Source organism: Cucurbita pepo, chromosome LG18, assembly GCF_002806865.2.
Source record: "Cucurbita pepo subsp. pepo cultivar mu-cu-16 chromosome LG18, ASM280686v2, whole genome shotgun sequence".
NCBI classification, from domain to species: Eukaryota; Viridiplantae; Streptophyta; class Magnoliopsida; order Cucurbitales; family Cucurbitaceae; genus Cucurbita; species Cucurbita pepo.
This window is the reverse complement of record NC_036655.1, coordinates 5,292,423-5,312,877: the sequence shown is the minus strand read 5'-3', so window position 1 is coordinate 5,312,877 and position 20,455 is coordinate 5,292,423. Positions and strand designations below refer to the sequence as shown.

At 37.9% G+C, this 20,455-nt stretch overlaps 7 protein-coding genes and 2 long non-coding RNA genes across 16 annotated transcripts; 5 read left to right on the top strand and 4 right to left on the bottom strand.

Annotated features, from left to right (window-relative positions):
• Positions 1-669: 669 nt before the first annotated feature.
• On the bottom strand, positions 670-2,178 carry LOC111780241. The gene is made up of 4 exons (XR_002812819.1): positions 2,043-2,178; positions 1,634-1,862; positions 943-1,513; positions 670-839 (listed from the first exon to the last, which is right to left on the bottom strand). It is a non-coding gene; the product is annotated as an uncharacterized LOC111780241 (long non-coding RNA).
• Positions 1,147-2,861, top strand: LOC111780240 (probable xyloglucan endotransglucosylase/hydrolase protein 26). The gene is made up of 4 exons (XM_023660591.1): positions 1,147-1,345; positions 1,439-1,539; positions 1,650-1,843; positions 1,950-2,861. Exons 1-4 carry the CDS (start codon positions 1,180-1,182, stop codon positions 2,356-2,358), a joined length of 870 nt encoding a protein of 289 aa, XP_023516359.1. The 5' UTR covers positions 1,147-1,179; the 3' UTR covers positions 2,359-2,861.
• Positions 2,167-4,662, bottom strand: LOC111780238 (transmembrane protein 234 homolog). 2 transcript variants are annotated; one of them, XM_023660589.1, is made up of 3 exons: positions 4,358-4,662; positions 3,207-3,637; positions 2,167-2,294 (listed from the first exon to the last, which is right to left on the bottom strand). In XM_023660589.1, exons 2-3 carry the CDS (start codon positions 3,545-3,547, stop codon positions 2,258-2,260), a joined length of 378 nt encoding a protein of 125 aa, XP_023516357.1. In that variant the 5' UTR covers positions 3,548-3,637; positions 4,358-4,662; the 3' UTR covers positions 2,167-2,257. The 2 variants fall into 2 exon arrangements, with proteins under 2 accessions (XP_023516357.1, XP_023516356.1); XM_023660588.1 differs by lacking the exon at positions 2,167-2,294 and having other exon boundaries at positions 3,010-3,637; positions 4,358-4,660.
• Positions 3,710-5,652, top strand: LOC111780239 (probable xyloglucan endotransglucosylase/hydrolase protein 26). The gene is made up of 4 exons (XM_023660590.1): positions 3,710-4,264; positions 4,391-4,491; positions 4,582-4,775; positions 4,858-5,652. The coding sequence occupies exons 1-4, from the start codon at positions 4,099-4,101 to the stop codon at positions 5,261-5,263; spliced, it is 867 nt and encodes a 288-aa protein (XP_023516358.1). The 5' UTR covers positions 3,710-4,098; the 3' UTR covers positions 5,264-5,652.
• Positions 5,591-20,196, bottom strand: LOC111780235 (probable RNA methyltransferase At5g51130). 6 transcript variants are annotated; one of them, XM_023660579.1, is made up of 9 exons: positions 19,911-20,196; positions 19,498-19,612; positions 19,102-19,149; positions 18,112-18,340; positions 6,748-6,811; positions 6,539-6,616; positions 6,048-6,131; positions 5,774-5,874; positions 5,591-5,678 (listed from the first exon to the last, which is right to left on the bottom strand). In XM_023660579.1, exons 1-8 carry the CDS (start codon positions 20,016-20,018, stop codon positions 5,803-5,805), a joined length of 798 nt encoding a protein of 265 aa, XP_023516347.1. In that variant the 5' UTR covers positions 20,019-20,196; the 3' UTR covers positions 5,591-5,678; positions 5,774-5,802. The 6 variants fall into 6 exon arrangements, with proteins under 6 accessions (XP_023516347.1, XP_023516348.1, XP_023516349.1 ...); XM_023660580.1 differs by having other exon boundaries at positions 6,048-6,128; XM_023660581.1 differs by lacking the exons at positions 5,591-5,678; positions 5,774-5,874; positions 6,048-6,131; positions 6,539-6,616; positions 6,748-6,811 and adding exons at positions 9,681-9,768; positions 9,864-9,964; positions 10,673-10,759; positions 10,890-10,953.
• Positions 7,764-9,640, top strand: LOC111780234 (probable xyloglucan endotransglucosylase/hydrolase protein 26). The gene is made up of 4 exons (XM_023660577.1): positions 7,764-8,329; positions 8,456-8,556; positions 8,647-8,840; positions 8,923-9,640. The coding sequence occupies exons 1-4, from the start codon at positions 8,164-8,166 to the stop codon at positions 9,326-9,328; spliced, it is 867 nt and encodes a 288-aa protein (XP_023516345.1). The 5' UTR covers positions 7,764-8,163; the 3' UTR covers positions 9,329-9,640.
• Positions 12,034-14,453, top strand: LOC111780237 (probable xyloglucan endotransglucosylase/hydrolase protein 26). Of its 2 annotated transcripts, none has more exons than XM_023660586.1 (3): positions 12,034-12,929; positions 13,056-13,156; positions 14,094-14,453. In XM_023660586.1, exons 1-3 carry the CDS (start codon positions 12,764-12,766, stop codon positions 14,289-14,291), a joined length of 465 nt encoding a protein of 154 aa, XP_023516354.1. In that variant the 5' UTR covers positions 12,034-12,763; the 3' UTR covers positions 14,292-14,453. The 2 variants fall into 2 exon arrangements, with proteins under 2 accessions (XP_023516354.1, XP_023516355.1); XM_023660587.1 differs by lacking the exons at positions 12,034-12,929; positions 13,056-13,156 and adding exons at positions 13,650-13,776; positions 13,903-14,003.
• Positions 14,523-16,102, top strand: LOC111780233 (probable xyloglucan endotransglucosylase/hydrolase protein 26). The gene is made up of 4 exons (XM_023660575.1): positions 14,523-14,904; positions 15,031-15,131; positions 15,222-15,415; positions 15,498-16,102. Exons 1-4 carry the CDS (start codon positions 14,739-14,741, stop codon positions 15,919-15,921), a joined length of 885 nt encoding a protein of 294 aa, XP_023516343.1. The 5' UTR covers positions 14,523-14,738; the 3' UTR covers positions 15,922-16,102.
• LOC111780242 lies at positions 16,070-16,607 on the bottom strand. The gene is made up of 3 exons (XR_002812820.1): positions 16,434-16,607; positions 16,251-16,314; positions 16,070-16,154 (listed from the first exon to the last, which is right to left on the bottom strand). It is a non-coding gene; the product is annotated as an uncharacterized LOC111780242 (long non-coding RNA).
• Positions 20,197-20,455: the final 259 nt, after the last annotated feature.

Here is a 20,455-nt window from a genome sequence, read left to right as displayed (position 1 = left end):
GAATTACGGGTAGGGAATGACATCCCCATTCCCGTCTTCCATTACAAGGAGATTATTTCACGAACATCAAGTTTCTACGTAAAATTACCTTCCTTTTTTTTTTTTTTTGAAGTATTTAAACCCTTTTAAATTAAAATAACTTTAAATACACTCATTTTTAATTTAAATACAACGTTTTAAAATATATAATAAAAAAATTAAGTCATTTTTATCTCCACTCCCTCCCCATTATCTATTCCCGCTAAGTTAATGAACATCTCTAATTATAAACACGACAGCTTGGTTGCAAGGGAACATTCTTCCTGAGCCAAAGAAAAAATAAAGATTTAAGTTTGTGAATTGTTATGAGAAAAAAAAAATATATATATATATATTGTGCACGATGAATATTATTGAGTATGAATATATATAATAATATGATATATAGATATCAATTCAAAAGCTTAGCTGGCAACCCACAGCATAAATTGCATTACACCAACCCACGACCTTTATTCATTAATTATTAATTCAATATTATTTCAATTGACACTAATTAATGAAAGCTTTTAGATGAATTTTAGTCTATGAATTTAATATAAGTGAGACTTTGTGTAATTGTTCTTGCCCATTTATTTATTTTGTAGAACTTAATGAAAACAAACTGATATTAATAATAGAATATGAATATAGCCAAGATATTCGTTGATATGAAACATTGAAGAGTTCAACATGATCGATAATAAACATACATAAACTAAAATTTTCGTGGAACGATGTGTTGAGAATCTATTCGTAGTTCATACCTTCTTCAGCATTATGCTTCATGCCATTATCAAGTCGATGGATCCACACGCTTTCTAAACCATTTGAACAAACAAATTATAATTCACGAACAGCAGGCCATCAAAACATGCACGCACATTGTTGCTATACATTCAAAGGAAGAAGAGAAAAAAATACCAAATTCTATGATGTCAACGCAGGGGACCTTTCCAACTTTCAATCCTCAAGTTTGCAAAGCTGTAATTCATATATATATATATTTGTAGCTCTGACTTCTGCGAATTAATGATTAGAAAACCCAATGTCTTGCAATGAACAAAGAAAGGCAAGCTATATAAAGCAAGCATTAGCTTGAAGTTTCAAATCGTCCCATTTCAATCCCAGAAAAGAAGCTTTCCTGATATTGGGACTGAAATGGCGAAGTTTCAGTCTTTTTCTATAGCATTGTTGGTGTGTGTGATTGTGTCTAATCACATTGTAGTTGATGCCAATATTTCAAAGAACATGGCCATAACCTGGGGAAATAGTCGGTCCAAAATAGAAGGGGATAGCCTTCAGCTGGTTTTGGACCAAAGCACAGGTGAAATAATATCATTTCTTGCTTTCCTGTATGCAATAAACAAGTTCATCAAGTAGTTAGTTTTTACCAGCAAGAATGATTCTGTTGTTGCAGGCTCGGGAGCGAAGTCGAAGAGAGATTTCTTATTTGGAAGCTTTGAAGCTCTCATCAAGCTCGTTCCAGGGGATTCTGCAGGAGTAGTAACAGCGTATTATGTACGGTTCAAGGCTAAATCTCCACGACACAACATCGATCGTGATGATGTTACAAATATATATATATATAAGTTTTGTGGTACTAATTCTTGACCTTGGAACTTTTGCAGCTATCTTCTACAGGTTCAGCTCATGATGAGATAGACTATGAGTTCTTGGGGAATGTTTCAGGACAGCCTTACACCATTCATACAAACATATTCACTCAGGGAGTTGGAAACAGAGAACAACAGTTTCGAGTGTGGTTTGACCCCACGACCGATTTCCACAACTACACAATTCACTGGAATCCTAATGCTGTTGTGTAAGTGAGAATTAATATCCTGAAAAAAAAAATTTGAAGTTCAGCTTTAAAGAACTAAACAATTTGCTTGGGGATAGAACATAACAAGTGTGTGTGCTAATGTCAGGTGGTATATTGATGGTATCCCAATAAGAGTTTTCCGGAACTACGAAAAGCAAAGGATAGGTTTCCCTAACAAGCAAGGTATGAGGGTATATACCAGCTTGTGGAATGCAGATGATTGGGCAACTCAAGGAGGCCGCGTGAAAACCAATTGGGCCAACGCACCATTCACGGCAAGCTTTCGCCACTTTAGGCCAAGAGCTTGTTACTGGAATGGAGTAGCCAGCATTAGTCAATGTGCCGCTAAGTCCCCAGCAAACTGGTGGACTTCTCCAGCTTATGCACAGCTCAGTGCTCCTCAGTTGGCTAAGCTTAATGAAATCCAGCAGAACTACATGATATATGATTACTGCAAAGACACTAAACGGTTCAATGGGCAAATGCCACCAGAATGTTATAGAAGACAGTTCTAACACAATGTTGCGTAACAGCTAATGCAGTGTTCAGAACAGCAATACTTCCAACAATAACAATATGGCACTCGGCTGTGTTTCAAAAATGTTCATTTTTCTTCTTTCAGAGATCAGTTCTCCTTATCTTGCTTGGTTCCTTTATGTGGGATCATAGCTTTCTGATTGTTTTGATATACGTGTTTTGATATACGTGTTTACATGTTCCAAAATGATTTACATGTTTCATATAAAACTTGCTTTCCGATTGCTTTATCTATGTAAGCCTTATAACTTAGGAGCTCTACAAACTTTCCTCTTCCTCTCTATCTATTAGACCCGGAACCCATAACCAAAGAGTTCGGCAAAAATACAGTCCACTCTCCAGGCCAAGAAGCTATGCAATCGTGTTACACAAAGGGGCTCTACTTCGCACCAAAGTGTAAGGAACCATGATTCTCCCCAATAGTATGATATTGTCTATTTTAAACCTAAGCTTTCATAGTTTTGCTTTTGGCAACCGGAGACTACTCCTTTCAATAATCCTCAACAAAAAGAACTTGACTTAGACGAAGAAAACAAGTGATGGAAACAAGTCAACGGAGGCAAGCAGCCCTTTTTCAGGGCATTATACAAATTAATTTCGAATTTGAAGAGACCAAACACAACCCAACGCAACAGTACCCTTTGGACATTCATATCATGCATCTCGGAATGAGGAAAATTACAATCGCAGCGATAAAACCCTAGAATGATAAGCAAATCAATTACAAACTAAACTCCAAATCTAAGTTCTCCAATTCACAAATCGGAATTAGTTAATGCAAAGCCATACGCCCAACCCAATCAGAGCAGTACCAAACAGAGCGTACCCGACACGAGTTTCCTCGCCAAGAAGCATTCCAAACACAGCGGTGGCAGCAAAAGTTGTGGCGTTAGTGACCGGAACGGCGAGCGATATTGGGGCATCGCTTAGAATGGCAAAGAAAGTAGCAGAGGCGGTGAGATTAACCAAAAAAGGAAGAGTGTACTGCCAGATCGAGAGGAGCTTGAGCCATCGACGGAGGGAGGAGAGGAGTTTGTTTGAAGAGCGGGTTGCATTGGAGGAAGATTTAAGAGCTTGGTCCCAGAGGAGGGCGCCACGGCGCATCAGTGCATTGGTAGCGCCCCAGACCATACCGATCGCAACCATTTTCTCTACATCCCCGATCATCTTCTTCCGTAGTCTCTCTGTTCAGTTGTTTCAGCTGATTCTCTGTTCAGTTGTTTAAGAACTCAGAATTGTGTTTGTCAACTGAAATATCTGTTTATATATATATATATATAAAATTAAAAATTAAAATATCATTTTAATCTTCCTAAAACTCTATTTTATTAATATCACGAAATTTCAATGATATAAACCCAAGTTCATAATTAGAACAACTCGATCAAAAATTTGTTCTTCCGAGTAAGAAAAAAAACATCAATCTTTGAGAATTCATATCATATAGTTCATACTTCCTTAGCATTATACCCCATGCTCTTTTAATAGAAAAAACCGGATTCTATCATGGCAACCAACGACCTTTTCAACTTTACTATTTTCTTAATTCATACAATTATAGCTCTTAATCAGGAAATTAAAGATAAAAATAGCCAATGTCTAATAATAGACGAGGAAAGGCAAGCTATAAAGCGATCAGAAACGTGAATCTTTGAAACATCCCATTCCAATCCCACAAACTAGGAAGACAAAAAGAGCTTCCTGATATTGGGGTTGAAATGGCAGGGTTTCAATCTCTTTCAATAGCATTTTTGGTTTGTGTGATTGTCTCTAATCACATGGTAGTTGATGCCATGACGTCAAAAAACATGGCCCTATTCTGGGGAAATAGTCAGTCCAAAATAGAAGGGGACGACCTTCAGCTTGTTCTGGACCAAAGCTCAGGTGAAATGATGTCATTTCTTGCTTTCTTGATAATATCTCCATGTTTCTCAGAACTGTGAATGGGCAAATTGAACAAATTCATCTAGTACTTACCTTTGACCGCCAAGAATGGTACTGTTGTTGCAGGCTCGGGAGCAAAGTCAAAGAGATATTTCCTTTTTGGAAGCTTTGAAGCTCAGATCAAGTTCGTTCCAGGAGATTCTGCGGGATTAGTAACGGCATTTTATGTATGGTTCAATGCTGAAAAAATACCTGACCAATCTACATAGATTACACAGTTTTTCTGGTGCTTATTCTTCATCTTAAAATTTTTGCAGCTATCTTCTGAAGGTAGCCATCATGACGAGGTAGACTTTGAGTTCTTGGGGAATGCCACTGGAGAGCCTTATACCATTCATACAAACATATTCGTTCAGGGTGTGGGAGACAGAGAACAGCAGTTTCGACCGTGGTTCGACCCCACTGCTGATTTCCACAACTACACAATTCACTGGAATCCTAATGCTGTTGTGTAAGTGAAAATTTGATCAACTTAAAAGCATATGGTGAAAATTGATCCCAATAAGAACATGATGTGATCTGGATGATTTCAGGTGGTATATTGATAGTATTCCAATTAGAATTTTCCGGAACTACGAGAACGCCCCGAAGCTAAAAACAGCCTTCCCTAACAAGCAAGGTATGAGGTTATATACCAGTTTGTGGAATGCACAGGATTGGGCAACTCAAGGAGGGCGCGTGAAAACCAACTGGGCCAGCGCACCGTTCACGGCTAGCTTTCGCCGCTTTAGGCCAAGAGCTTGTCCCTGGAATGGAGAGGTCAGCATTAGCCAATGTGCCTCCAACTCCCCAACAAACTGGTGGACTTCTGCAATTCATGCACAGCTAAGTGCTTCTCAGTCAACCAAGCTTCAGGAAATCCGCGAGAAATACATGATATATGATTACTGCTTAGACCCTACACGTAGACCCAACGGGGTACTGCCACCAGAATGCTGACACAAACACAAGCACTGCTACCAGCAATAACACTATCGCACTGGTGGACTTCTCCAGTTCATGCACAGCCAAGTGCTTCTCAGTCGACCAAGCTTAGGGAAATCCGCCAGAAATACATGATATCGTGATTACTGCTTAGACCCTACACGGAGACGATCCAACGGGGTACTGCAACCAGAATGTTACAGACGGCCCTTCAAACACAAACACAAGCACTACTACCAGCAATAACAGTATCACACTCACACTCAGTTGTGTACCAAAAATGCTATTTTTTTCATCTTTGAGAGAAACCCTGTTAGCAAGTTCATTGCTTTATGATTGGTTTCGATGTACCGTTTTTACTAGGATGCATGTTTCATATAAAACTTGCTTTCCCATTTGCTTGATCTTTGAAATCTTGGGACTGAGGAGCCTACAAAGTATTAGTGCACAAAATTATTTGGCTTAGGAGGAAGAACACAAGTCATGCAAATAAGTAGAGAGGCAAAGATAGGTACAGAATGGAACCTTTTGATACTGCACGCTTTCCTATAGATTCAAACTGTCGTTGAAAAATGACCCTGGGAAGAGTTATCCAGAAAGAAACAAATGGATTCTTTTGTACCAAACTGTAAAATATTGGAAACTAAGGTCAAAGCAAATCAACTTTTGAGAAAGACCTTTTGCCTCTAGTAAATTAGGAGATGAAATAGCCAATGGTTTATCTGCACATAACTTTTCTCTAACACATTCCTAACTTCATCGCGACAACCAATACACAAAGTATGTGGAGGTGCACTACCATTTCATTTGAGAGAGCCTTGAAATGAGATGTAAGACAGATGACAAAGTAGCAGACTTGTTGCTCAACATGGTGCAGCGACTGCTGAGGGTGAATGTTAAAATACCATCATTAGCCCAATACAAACCCAATAATTGAATGATCCCATTTAGGATAATTCCATAGAAAAACAATTTAGGTTCTTAGAAATAAAGATATCTAGGTATTTTAGGAAAATGATTTAAAAAATTGTGAGATATTTTTGGAATAAATTGTTTAACCTCTACTATGAATACCCCCACCCTACCAAGCTTTTCATCCCAAAAAATTTAAAGCACTCAGTTTTGGAGTGTTTTGTAATATCTTTTCTAGGTGTTAATTCTTGGAACTCTTCTTGAAGGGACCTTATAAACTAGTTCTTTTTAGTTGTCAACATTAGAAAGATCAAATTTCTTTTAAGTTTGACTAAATGTAATTGTTTATCAACAATTTGGATGCATGAAATCCTTTACCTCCGAAACACTGTAGTTGGCTTCATGAGACTTCAAAGGTTGAGGCTCCAAAACAAGAATGCCACCCTGCCGGCTACCCTGCCTTTTCAAAATGAATGCATAATTAAGAAGGTTCTTAATCAAACATTAAAGTAAATACAGAAGGTTTTTATTCATGATCTCAGGACAATTTAACACAAAGTAACATAGGTGTATGACAAGGTAAGTACCGGAGGAAGCAGTCTCCAACCAACATCTCCCCAGTTTTGATGAATCCGCTTTGCTACACTCAAACTGCAGTAAGAAAGAAAAAAAGAAACGCAAATTGTGACCCCAGAAGGGGAAGGGAGACGCATCAAGGGTCAAGAAAACAAATAGCATTAATACGCAACACCTAAGATAAAAAGATTAACTTACCAAAGTATTGTATCATAGTGCTTCTCAGGTGGATATTGACTAAACATAAAATTCTGCTGTTGGAAGGAAACAACGGTATGAAGATCATGTTCTTTGGAAGAGAAATGCTTGTAGAAGCTTCTGTCTCTATCTTTGAAGCTCCAAACCATTATCCCGTTTCCCAACATCTATTCTTGCCATTCCTAGATTCCGGTAAGCATCGTCAACTCGATCCTGCATAAAGAGAAGTTCAGGTTGGAAACAAAGCAACTACTTTTATAGAAAGATCGAGAGATCAACTCTGGCTAAGTACCATGGTATACAAACAAATCTTTCACTTTTGAGATCTATTTTCTTCTAACATAACTACCAGAACATGATGTGATGATTACTAAAGCCACCAGCAAAAAGATAAGAGTTCGTATTGATGAAGTCACTATGAACCATGAAGCTCAACGAACAATGTAAGCTCCCTCGATAATTTCAGGTCACGAGCTTTGATTCTATCAATATGAAGGAGGAACAGAGGTTCGAGTTTCCATCCATGAAGTACGTTACTAAGAGGCAATCAGGTATGACAGAGCTAAAAATTATAAGTGCGTTACAGGCCATAATTACAGCCCATAGGGGACCGGGAAAGGGCATACCACTCAAGACTATTTAGATCTAAATATTTATCACACATAGCCTGATCAACAACCTCCTTCAATATCTGCCCTTTTCTGTAAAACCCTTCAATTACTTTTTTGGTATAAAAATTCTCCTCCCTAATACTATAGTCAAACAACAAATCAGCATCCAATCATCCCAGGCTATACTTTACATGACTAATTTACAAGTGCCTAAAATAGTTAATGATAAAATGAATCATTAATTTGAGAATTCATATATCATATAGTTCATACTTTCTTAGCATTATGCCCCCTGCCCTTTATCAAGTTGGGGACGCCACTCGCCTTTCTACACCATTTAAACCAAGATACTATAGCTTACGAATTAATAAAAAAAAAAAACGGTTTCTATCATGGCAACGAAGGACCTTCTCAACTTTACTATTTTTAAGTGTGCAAAGCTGTAATTCATACACTTATAGCTCTTATTCAGGAAATTAAAGATAAAAATAATCAATGTCTAATAATAGACGAGGAAAGGCAAGCTATAAAGCGATCAGAAACTCGAATATTTGAAACATTCCATTCCAATCCCACAAATTAGGAAGACAAAAAGAGCTTCCTGATATTGGGATTGAAATGGCAGGGTTTCAATCTCTTTCAATAGCATTTTTGGTTTGTGTGATTGTCTCTAATCACATGGTAGTTGATGCCATGACGTCAAAAAACATGGCCCTATTCTGGGGAAATAGTCAGTCCAAAATAGAAGGGGACGACCTTCAGCTTGTTCTGGACCAAAGCTCAGGTGAAATGATGTCATTTCTTGCTTTCTTGATAATATCTCCATGTTTCTCAGAACTGTGAATGTGCAAATTGAACAAATTCATCTAGTACTTACCTTTGACCGCCAAGAATGGTACTGTTGTTGCAGGCTCGGGAGCAAAGTCAAAGAGATATTTCCTTTTTGGAAGCTTTGAAGCTCAGATCAAGTTCGTTCCAGGAGATTCTGCGGGATTAGTAACGGCATTTTATGTATGGTTCAATGCTGAAAAAATACCTGACCAATCTACATAGATTACACAGTTTTTCTGGTGCTTATTCTTCATCTTAAAATTTTTGCAGCTATCTTCTGAAGGTAGCCATCATGACGAGGTAGACTTTGAGTTCTTGGGGAATGCCACTGGAGAGCCTTATACCATTCATACAAACATATTCGTTCAGGGTGTGGGAGACAGAGAACAGCAGTTTCGACCGTGGTTCGACCCCACTGCTGATTTCCACAACTACACAATTCACTGGAATCCTAATGCTGTTGTGTAAGTGAAAATTTGATCAACTTAAAAGCATATGGTGAAAATTGATCCCAATAAGAACATGATGTGATCTGGATGATTTCAGGTGGTATATTGATAGTATTCCAATTAGAATTTTCCGGAACTACGAGAATGCCCCGAAGCAAAAAACAGCCTTCCCTAACAAGCAAGGTATGAGGTTATATACCAGTTTGTGGAATGCACAGGATTGGGCAACTCAAGGAGGGCGCGTGAAAACCAACTGGGCCAGCGCACCGTTCACGGCTAGCTTTCGCCGCTTTAGGCCAAGAGCTTGTCCCTGGAATGGAGAGGTCAGCATTAGCCAATGTGCCTCCAACTCCCCAACAAACTGGTGGACTTCTGCAATTCATGCACAGCTAAGTGCTTCTCAGTCAACCAAGCTTCAGGAAATCCGCGAGAAATACATGATATATGATTACTGCTTAGACCCTACACGTAGACCCAACGGGGTACTGCCACCAGAATGCTGACACAAACACAAGCACTGCTACCAGCAATAACACTATCGCACTGGTGGACTTCTCCAGTTCATGCACAGCCAAGTGCTTCTCAGTCGACCAAGCTTAGGGAAATCCGCCAGAAATACATGATATCGTGATTACTGCTTAGACCCTACACGGAGACGATCCAACGGGGTACTGCCACCAGAATGTTACAGACGGCCCTTCAAACACAAACACAAGCACTACTACCAGCAATAACAGTATCACACTCACACTCAGTTGTGTACCAAAAACGCTATTTTTTTCCTCTTTGAGAGAAACCCTGTTAGCAATGTTTGAGAGAAACCCTGTTAGCAAGTTCATTGCTTTATGATTGGTTTCGATGTACCGTTTTTACTAGGATGCATGTTTCATATAAAACTTGCTTTCCCATTTGCTTGATCTTTGAAATCTTGGGACTGAGGAGCCTACAAAGTATTAGTGCACAAAATTATTTGGCTTAGGAGGAAGAACACAAGTCATGCAAATAAGTAGAGAGGCAAAGATAGGTACAGAATGGAACCTTTTGATACTGCACGCTTTCCTATAGATTCAAACTGTCGTTGAAAAATGACCCTGGGAAGAGTTATCCAGAAAGAAACAAATGGATTCTTTTGTACCAAACTGTAAAATATTGGAAACTAAGGTCAAAGCAAATCAACTTTTGAGAAAGACCTTTTGCCTCTAGTAAATTAGGAGATGAAATAGCCAATGGTTTATCTGCACATAACTTTTCTCTAACACATTCCTAACTTCATCGCGACAACCAATACACAAAGTATGTGGAGGTATACTGCCATTTCATTAGAGAGAGCCTTGAAGTAAAAAATGAGATGGAAGACAGATGACAAAGTAGCATACTTGTTGCTCAACATGGTGCAGTGAGTGCTGAGGTAAATGTTAAAATATCAACATTTGTCCAATATAAACCCAATAATTGTATGATCCCATTTAGGATAATTCCATAGGAAAATAATATAGGATTTTAGAAATAAAGATATCTAGGTATTTTAGGAAAATGATTTAAAAAATGGTGAGATATTTTTGGAATAAATTGTTTAACCTCTACTATGAATACCCCTCCACCCTACCAAGCTTTTCATCCCAAAAAATTTAAAGCACTCAGTTTCTGAGTGTTTTGTAAATAGGTGTTAATTCTTGGAACTCTTCTTGAAGGATCCTTATAAACTAGTTCTTTTTAGTTGTCAACATTAGAAAGATCAGCAATCTAAGGCAATATGATAGCAGATGCTAGAAGAGCACTCAAAATTTTTTTTGAGTTTTACAAAATGTAATTGTTGATTAACAATTTGGATGCATGAAATTTTTTACCTCGGAAACACTATAGTTGGCTTCATAAGACTTCCAAGGAGGCTCCAAAACAAGAATGCCACCCTGGCGGCCACCCAGCCGGCCACCCTTCCTTTTTGAAATGAAAGCATAATTAAGAAGGTTCTTAATCAAACATTAAAGTAAATACAGAAGGTTCTTATTCATGATCTCAGGACAATTTAACACAAAGTACATAGGTGTATGACAAGGTAACTACCGGAGGAAGCAGTCTCCAACCAACATCTCCCCAGTTTTGATGAATCCACTTTGCTACACTCAAACTGCAGTACAGAAAGAAAAAAAGAAACGCAAATTGTGACCCCAGAAGGGGAAGGGAGACGCATCAAGGGTCAAGAAAACAAATAGCATTAATACGCAACACCTAAGATAAAAAGATTAACTTACCAAAGTATTGTATCATAGTGCTTCTCAGGTGGATATTGACTAAACATAAAATTCTGCTGTTGGAAGGAAACAACGGTATGAAGATCATGTTCTTTGGAAGAGAAATGCTTGTAGAAGCTTCTGTCTCTATCTTTGAAGCTCCAAACCATTATCCCGTTTCCCAACATCTATTCTTGCCATTCCTAGATTCCGGTAAGCATCGTCAACTCGATCCTGCATAAAGAGAAGTTCAGGTTGGAAACAAAGCAACTACTTTTATAGAAAGATCGAGAGATCAACTCTGGCTAAGTACCATGGTATACAAACAAATCTTTCACTTTTGAGATCTATTTTCTTCTAACATAACTACCAGAACATGATGTGATGATTACTAAAGCCACCAGCAAAAAGATAAGAGTTNAAGCAACTATTTTTATAGAAAGATCGAGAGATCAACTCTGGCTAAGTACCTTGGTACACAAACAAATCTTTCACTTTTGAGATCTATTTTCTCCTAACATAACTACCAGAACATGATGTGATGATTACTAAAGCCACCAGCAAAAAGATAAGAGTTCGTATTGATGAAGTCACTATGAACCATGAAGCTCAACGAACAATGTAAGCTCCCTCGATAATTTCAGGTCACGAGCTTTGATTCTATCAATATGAAGGAGGAACAGAGGTTCGAGTTTCCATCCATGAAGTACGTTACTAAGAGGCAATCAGGTATGACAGAGCTAAAAATTATAAGTGCGTTACAGGCCATAATTACAGCCCATAGGGGACCGGGAAAGGGCATACCACTCAAGACTATTTAGATCTAAATATTTATCACACATAGCCTGATCAACAACCTCCTTCAATATCTGCCCTTTTCTGTAAAACCCTTCAATTACTTTTTTGGTATAAAAATTCNGATTCTGTCGTTGCAGGCTCGGGAGCAAAGTCAAAGAGATATTTCCTTTTTNTATGAAGGAGGAACAGAGGTTCGAGTTTCCACCCATGAAGTGCGTTACTAAGAGGCAATCCGGTATGACAAAGCTAAAAAATATAAGTCCGTTACAGGTCATAATTACAGCCCATAGGGGACTGGGAAAGGGCATACCACTCAAGACTATTTAGATCTAAATATTTATCACACATAGCCTGATCAACAACCTCCTTCAATATCTACCCTTTTCTGTAAAACCCTTCAATTACTTTTTTGGTATAAAAATTCTCCTCCCTAATACTATAGTCAAACAATAAATCAGCATCCAACCATCCCAGGCTATAATTTACATGACTAATTTACAAGTGCCTAAAATAGTGAATGATAAAATGCATCATTAATTTGAGAATTCATATCATATAGTTCATACTTTCTTAGCATTATGCCCCGTACCCTTTATCAAGTTGGGGGCGCCGCTCACCTTTCTACACCATTTGAACCAAGAAACTATAGCTTACGAATTAATAGAGAAAAACCGGTTTCTATCACGGCAACGAAGGACCTTTTCAACTTTACTATTTTTAAGTGTGCAAAGCTGTAATTCATACAATTATAGCTCTTATTCAGGAAATTAAAGATTGAAATAGCCAATGTCTAATAATAGACGAGGAAATGCAAGCTATAAAGGGATCAGAAACTTGAATCTTTGAAACATCCCATCCCAATCCCAGAAATTAGGAAGACAGAAAGAGCTTCCTGATATTGGGATTGAAATGGAAGGGTTTCAATCTCTTTCAATAGCATTTTTGGTGTGTGTGATTGTGTCTAATCACATGGTAGTTGATGCCATGACGTCAAAAAACATGGCCCTATTCTGGGGAAATAGTCAGTCCAAAATAGAAGGGGATGACCTTCAGCTTGTTCTGGACCAAAGCTCAGGTGAAATTATGTCATTTCTTGCTTTCTTGACCATATCTCCATGTTTCTCAGAACTGTGAATGTGAAAAATGAACAAATTCATCTAGTACTTACCTTTGACCGCCAAGAATGATTCTGTCGTTGCAGGCTCGGGAGCAAAGTCAAAGAGATATTTCCTTTTTGGAAGCTTTGAAGCTCAGATCAAGTTCGTTCCAGGAGATTCTGCAGGATTAGTAACGGCATTTTATGTATGTTTCAATGCTGAAAAAATACCTGACCAATCTACATAGATTACANCCTAAAATAGTGAATGATAAAATGCATCATTAATTTGAGAATTCATATCATATAGTTCATACTTTCTTAGCATTATGCCCCGTACCCTTTATCAAGTTGGGGGCGCCGCTCACCTTTCTACACCATTTGAACCAAGAAACTATAGCTTACGAATTAATAGAGAAAAACCGGTTTCTATCACGGCAACGAAGGACCTTTTCAACTTTACTATTTTTAAGTGTGCAAAGCTGTAATTCATACAATTATAGCTCTTATTCAGGAAATTAAAGATTGAAATAGCCAATGTCTAATAATAGACGAGGAAATGCAAGCTATAAAGGGATCAGAAACTTGAATCTTTGAAACATCCCATCCCAATCCCAGAAATTAGGAAGACAGAAAGAGCTTCCTGATATTGGGATTGAAATGGAAGGGTTTCAATCTCTTTCAATAGCATTTTTGGTTTGTGTGATTGTCTCTAATCACATGGTAGTTGATGCCATGACGTCAAAAAACATGGCCCTATTCTGGGGAAATAGTCAGTCCAAAATAGAAGGGGACGACCTTCAGCTTGTTCTGGACCAAAGCTCAGGTGAAATGATGTCATTTCTTGCTTTCTTGATAATATCTCCATGTTTCTCAGAACTGTGAATGTGCAAATTGAACAAATTCATCTAGTACTTACCTTTGACCGCCAAGAATGGTACTGTTGTTGCAGGCTCGGGAGCAAAGTCAAAGAGATATTTCCTTTTTGGAAGCTTTGAAGCTCAGATCAAGTTCGTTCCAGGAGATTCTGCGGGATTAGTAACGGCATTTTATGTATGGTTCAATGCTGAAAAAATACCTGACCAATCTACATAGATTACACAGTTTTTCTGGTGCTTATTCTTCATCTTAAAATTTTTGCAGCTATCTTCTGAAGGTAGCCATCATGATGAGGTAGACTTTGAGTTCTTGGGGAATGCCACTGGAGAGCCTTATACCATTCATACAAACATATTCGTTCAGGGTGTGGGAGACAGAGAACAGCAGTTTCGACCGTGGTTCGACCCCACTGCTGATTTCCACAACTACACAATTCACTGGAATCCTAATGCTGTTGTGTAAGTGAAAATTTGATCAACTTAAAAGCATATGGTGAAAATTGATCCCAATAAGAACATGATGTGATCTGGATGATTTCAGGTGGTATATTGATAGTATTCCAATTAGAGTTTTCCGGAACTACGAGAACGCCCCGAAGCTAAAAACAGCTTTCCCTAACAAGCAAGGTATGAGGTTATATACCAGTTTGTGGNCGAATTAATAGAGAAAAACCGGTTTCTATCACGGCAACGAAGGACCTTTTCAACTTTACTATTTTTAAGTGTGCAAAGCTGTAATTCATACAATTATAGCTCTTATTCAGGAAATTAAAGATTGAAATAGCCAATGTCTAATAATAGACGAGGAAATGCAAGCTATAAAGGGATCAGAAACTTGAATCTTTGAAACATCCCATCCCAATCCCAGAAATTAGGAAGACAGAAAGAGCTTCCTGATATTGGGATTGAAATGGAAGGGTTTCAATCTCTTTCAATAGCATTTTTGGTGTGTGTGATTGTGTCTAATCACATGGTAGTTGATGCCATGACGTCAAAAAACATGGCCCTATTCTGGGGAAATAGTCAGTCCAAAATAGAAGGGGATGACCTTCAGCTTGTTCTGGACCAAAGCTCAGGTGAAATTATGTCATTTCTTGCTTTCTTGACCATATCTCCATGTTTCTCAGAACTGTGAATGTGAAAAATGAACAAATTCATCTAGTACTTACCTTTGACCGCCAAGAATGGTACTGTTGTTGCAGGCTCGGGAGCAAAGTCAAAGAGATATTTCCTTTTTGGAAGCTTTGAAGCTCAGATCAAGTTCGTTCCAGGAGATTCTGCGGGATTAGTAACGGCATTTTATGTATGGTTCAATGCTGAAAAAATACCTGACCAATCTACATAGATTACACAGTTTTTCTGGTGCTTATTCTTCATCTTAAAATTTTTGCAGCTATCTTCTGAAGGTAGCCATCATGATGAGGTAGACTTTGAGTTCTTGGGGAATGCCACTGGAGAGCCTTATACCATTCATACAAACATATTCGTTCAGGGTGTGGGACACAGAGAACAGCAGTTTCGACCGTGGTTCGACCCAACTGCTGATTTCCACAACTACACAATTCACTGGAATCCTAATGCTGTTGTGTAAGTGAAAATTTGATCAACTTAAAAGCATATGGTGAAAATTGATCCCAATAAGAACATGATGTGATCTGGATGATTTCAGGTGGTATATTGATAGTATTCCAATTAGAGTTTTCCGGAACTACGAGAACGCCCCGAAGCTAAAAACAGCTTTCCCTAACAAGCAAGGTATGAGGTTATATACCAGTTTGTGGAATGCACAGGATTGGGCAACTCAAGGAGGGCGCGTGAAAACCAACTGGTCCTATGCACCGTTCACGGCTAGATTTCGCCGCTTTAGGCTAAGAGCTTGTCCCTGGAATGGAGCGCTCAGCATTAGCCAATGTTCCTCCAACTCCCCTACAAACTGGTGGACTTCTCCAGTTTATGCACAGCTAAGTGCTTCTCAGTCGACCAAACTTAGGGAAATCCGCCAGAAATACATGATATATGATTACTGCTTAGACCCTACACGTAAACGATCCAGTGGGGTACTGCCACCAGAATGTTATAGACGGCAGTTCTAACACAAATACAAGCATGACTACCAGCAATAACAATATCACACTCACACTCAGTTGTGTACCAAAAATGCTATTTTTTCCTTCTTTGAGAGAAACCCTGTTTGCAAGTTCGTAGCTTTATGATTGGTTTCGATGTACCGTTCTTACTATTTTCAAAAATGGATAAATGGATACATGTTTCATATAAAACTTGCTTTCCCATTTGCTTGATCTGTGAAATCTTGGGACTGAGGAGCCTACAAAGTATTAGTGCACAAAATTATTTGGCTTAGGATGAAGAACACAAGTCATGCAAATAAGTAAGGGAGGTAAAGATAGTTACAGAAAGGAACCTTTTGATACTGCACGCTTTCCTATAGATTCAAACTGAAATCACTTTTTACTCTTTAGACAGACCTGTCCATGAAAAATGACCCTGGGAAGAGTTATCCAGAAAGAAACAAATGCTTTCTTTTGTAGCAAACTGGAAAATATTCGAAACTGAGGTCAAAGCAAATCAACTTCTAAGAAAAGACCTTTTGCCTCTAGTGGTTGAGGAAATGAAATAGCTACAAAATCAACCATATTTAACTCGGAATTTGTCAATGGCTGTCTGGAGGACCAGCTTGTGAAACTGTGAAGGACACCCAATGGTTAATCTGCACCTAACTTTGCTCTAAGACATTCCTAACCCTATCATTGACTAAGATCCATTCCTGCAACCAAAGACAAGTCAGGTGAGCTTGGTTGGGAAGAAGTCTGGATAGGATTGGATTCACTCAGACTACGACTAGTCAAGATGTTAAAAACCTCTTCAAGACTTCTAAGTTTAAATACTTGTTCAAAATAATAATATCCTGAAAGAAAATTAAAGAAACTTAAAGATAATTTATCTTAGAGCGATTTAGCATCCACTTCGGGAACTATTTGGATTGCAAAGCACTTTTTGAAGTACATTTTCTTTTCTTTTCTTTTTTGATACAAACTGAGCAGAATTAAAAGACTTATTTTGATTACATTTTCATCAACTGTCACCTTGTTCGGGTTACAAAACAAGACAAACAACTTTGTTGTCACACAGAGAAAGGTTTAAACTTAGTTATGAGTGAAAATGATAAATGAACGGTACATGAATAGTAATATATATCAGCGTTCAGATTGTTCAAAAGGATAACGACGTAAATATCAAAAAGCAGAAGCTTACAACAAGCCTTCAAAAAGCACCTACGCATAAGTGACAGGGATCCCACTACAGACGGCACCCTTCAAAAACAGCCACTCTTTACCATGTCTGGAATATGTAATGTACTATTTAAACTAAACAAGGCCTGTAACTAACTACTACTAAAGACCAGCTGATGGCTCTCTGCATTCAATTTGGTTCAGATGTCCAGATTAACAAACATTCACTTCTGGAAAACAAAAATTGGTCGATTGAATCCTCCTGTATTGCTGTGGGACAAGCCGGTGGTTAAGGCTTCAACTGTTCTGAACCCAATCTGGGGTGGTATTTTGTCCAGAAGTTAGTGAAAACTGATGCTGTTTGTAAAACTAAGCCAAATAAATCATAAAAATACCTTGTCTAGGAGTATCTCTTGGAACTCTTCTGGAAGGATCCTTATAGACTTGAAGTTCTTTTTAGTTGTCTGCATTAGAACGATCAGCGATCTAAGGCAATATGATATGAGATGCTAGAAGAGCACCCAAAAAAAAATTCAAGTTTGACTAAAAGTAATTATTGATTAACAATTTGGATGCATGAATTTTTTTACCTCGGAAACACTATAGTTGGCTTCATAAGACTTCCAAGGTTGAGGCTCCAAAACAAGAATGCCACCCTGCCTTTTCAGAATGAATGCATAATTAAGAAGGTTCTTAATCGAACATTAAAGTAAATACAAACATATAACTGACCAAGGTTATTATTGATCTTAGGATGGTTATTATTGATCTTAGGACCATTTAACACAAAGTGCATAGGTGTATGACAAGGCAAGTACCGGGTGAAGCAGTCTCCAAATTTTGTAAAACAATGTAATTAAACCATCATCTCCCCAGTTTAGATGAATCCACTTTGCTACACTCAAACTGCAGTACAGAAAAAACAAAAAAAAACAAAAAACGCATATTGTGACCCCAGAAGGGAGATGTATCAAGGGTCAAGAAAACAAATAGCATTAATACACAACACCTAAGATAAAAAGATTAACTTACCAAAGAATTGTATCATAGTGCTTCTCAGGTGGATATTGACTAAATATAAAATTCTGCTGTTGGAAGGAAACATCGGTATGAAGATCATGTTCTTTGGAAGAAGAAATACTTGTAGAAGCTTCTGTATCTCTCTTCGAAGCTCCAGAAGCACCAAGCTCCAAACCATTATCCGGCTTCCCAACATTTATTCTTGCCCTTCTTAGATTCCGGTAAGCATCGTCAACTCGATCTTGCATAAAGAGAAGTTCAGGTTGGAAACTCAGCAATCATTTGTATAGAAAGACTGGGAGATCAACTCTGGCTAAGTACCTTGGTATACAAACAATTCTTTAACTTTTGAGATATATTTTCTCCTAACATAACTACCAGAACATGATGTGATTATTACTAAAGCCACCAGTAAAAGATAGAGTTCGTATTGATGAAGTCACTATGATCCATGTAGTTCAACAAACAATGTAAGTTCCCTCAATAATTTCAGGTCACGAGCTTTGATTCTATCAATATAAAGGAGGAACAGAGATTCGAGTTCCCACCCATGAAGTAAGTTACTAAGAGGCAATCCGATAGGACAAAGCCAAAAAAATATGCGTGTTACAGGTTATAATTACAGCCCATAGGGGACCGGGAAAGGGCATACCACTCAAGACTATTTAGATCGAAATATGTATCACACGTACCCTTATCAACAACCTCCTTTAATATCTACCCTTTTCTGTAAAACCCTTCAATTACATTTTTTGTATAAGAATTCTCCAACTAATCTCCCTAATAATATAGTCGAACAATAAATCAGCATCCAACCATCCCAGGCTATAATTTACATGACTAATTTACAAGTGCTTAAAATAGTTAATGATAGAATGCATCATCAATTAAGATTTAGACCTCCAAAGAAGATAGTTATTCACAAAACCGCTTTCATGTACTTTGTAGAAGTATAAAGTGGATCTGCAATGGAAGTTGTAGAGCTTTTAGAGTAAATCTTACCGGGATCAATATCAACGCCAAGAATCCTCCGGCAATTAAACTTTCTAGCTGCGAAAAGAAAGTTATCCGCATAAGTAAAGAGCTCTAGTATTTGAGAAAAAGCACTTCCACAATCTTCAATGAACAATAAAATAGCCAGTGATAACAGAGCTTTCTTGAACTGAGATGCACAAAAGACAGTTTTAAGTTCATAGCGAAATGACAAGAAGTTGCTATAGTTTTATTGTCTTTGCTGCAACATGCATATAAACTTCTTTTCAGACTTGAGACTTCCATGCATATCCTTTGGTAAAATGAGTAAGAAGTTCATAAAATTACTGCACATGATAAGGACGTATGAATCCTTTTTTTTTTTTTTTTTTTTTANTATAAATACTGAGATTGAAGTATTGCTACCTATCTGAATGGTAACCATCCCACTATTGCAACCAATATCCAAGCAATCCTTGCCTTCAAACCATTCTTTCTTGAAAACCTTTAGACGCGGATCTTCAACAAATTTTTGACCTAACTGCCACACAAAAAATAAGAAAACGCAACTAGGGGTAACGCACATTTCTGTCGGCCGAATAAGAACGAATCATAAATTATTAGAGCACTGGAGTTGGAAAAACAAGCTTAACTGGTCTACACCAATTCTCGAAATTTTAAATTCTCGTTTCTATCACTAACCGATAATAGTTCGAATCTTAACCAGAAACCGGAGACAATCGAGAATACTTCTCAGAACTATATTTACCACGTGAAGACCCAAGAAGGGCAACCTAGAACTCCGAGGTAAGTGGGGAAGAATAGGTCAGGAGAAATACCCGGTATCCATAGTAACTTTGGTAATTGCCATAGGGAAAAGCATGCTTCTTGCGTCTTTTAGGATTTTGCTTGAGTTCAGCTTCTGCTTTCTCCTGCTCTTCCGCCATCTCCTTAAATCGCAACTTTAATTATCTCTTTTGCTGATACTCTCTGAAGTGAAGACGAAACGTCGATGAACGACGGTAATCCCCGGCGGAGGAAGCGGTGGCAGCATGCAATGGAGGAACCAATATCTCTAGGGTTTAAACCAGCTTCCCCTAGCACTGTTATGCGCTTCCTAATTTTCGCGGCAAACCCATGGGCAGCGCGTATATAGGTCATTTTCGTCCTTTTCCTTCCTTTTTTTCTACCTTTTCCAATTAAATTTTCTCACACTCTATTTTGGTCACTAATTTTTTAATTTAAAATACTATTTTAGTCCGTAATTTTCAAAACCCCATCTATTTTAGATTTATTCATTTAAATATTTAAATTTAGATTTCATATTTTTAGTAAATCTTTAAAGTTAGTTAAAAGGGTTAACTTTTATTTAAAAAAATATCTT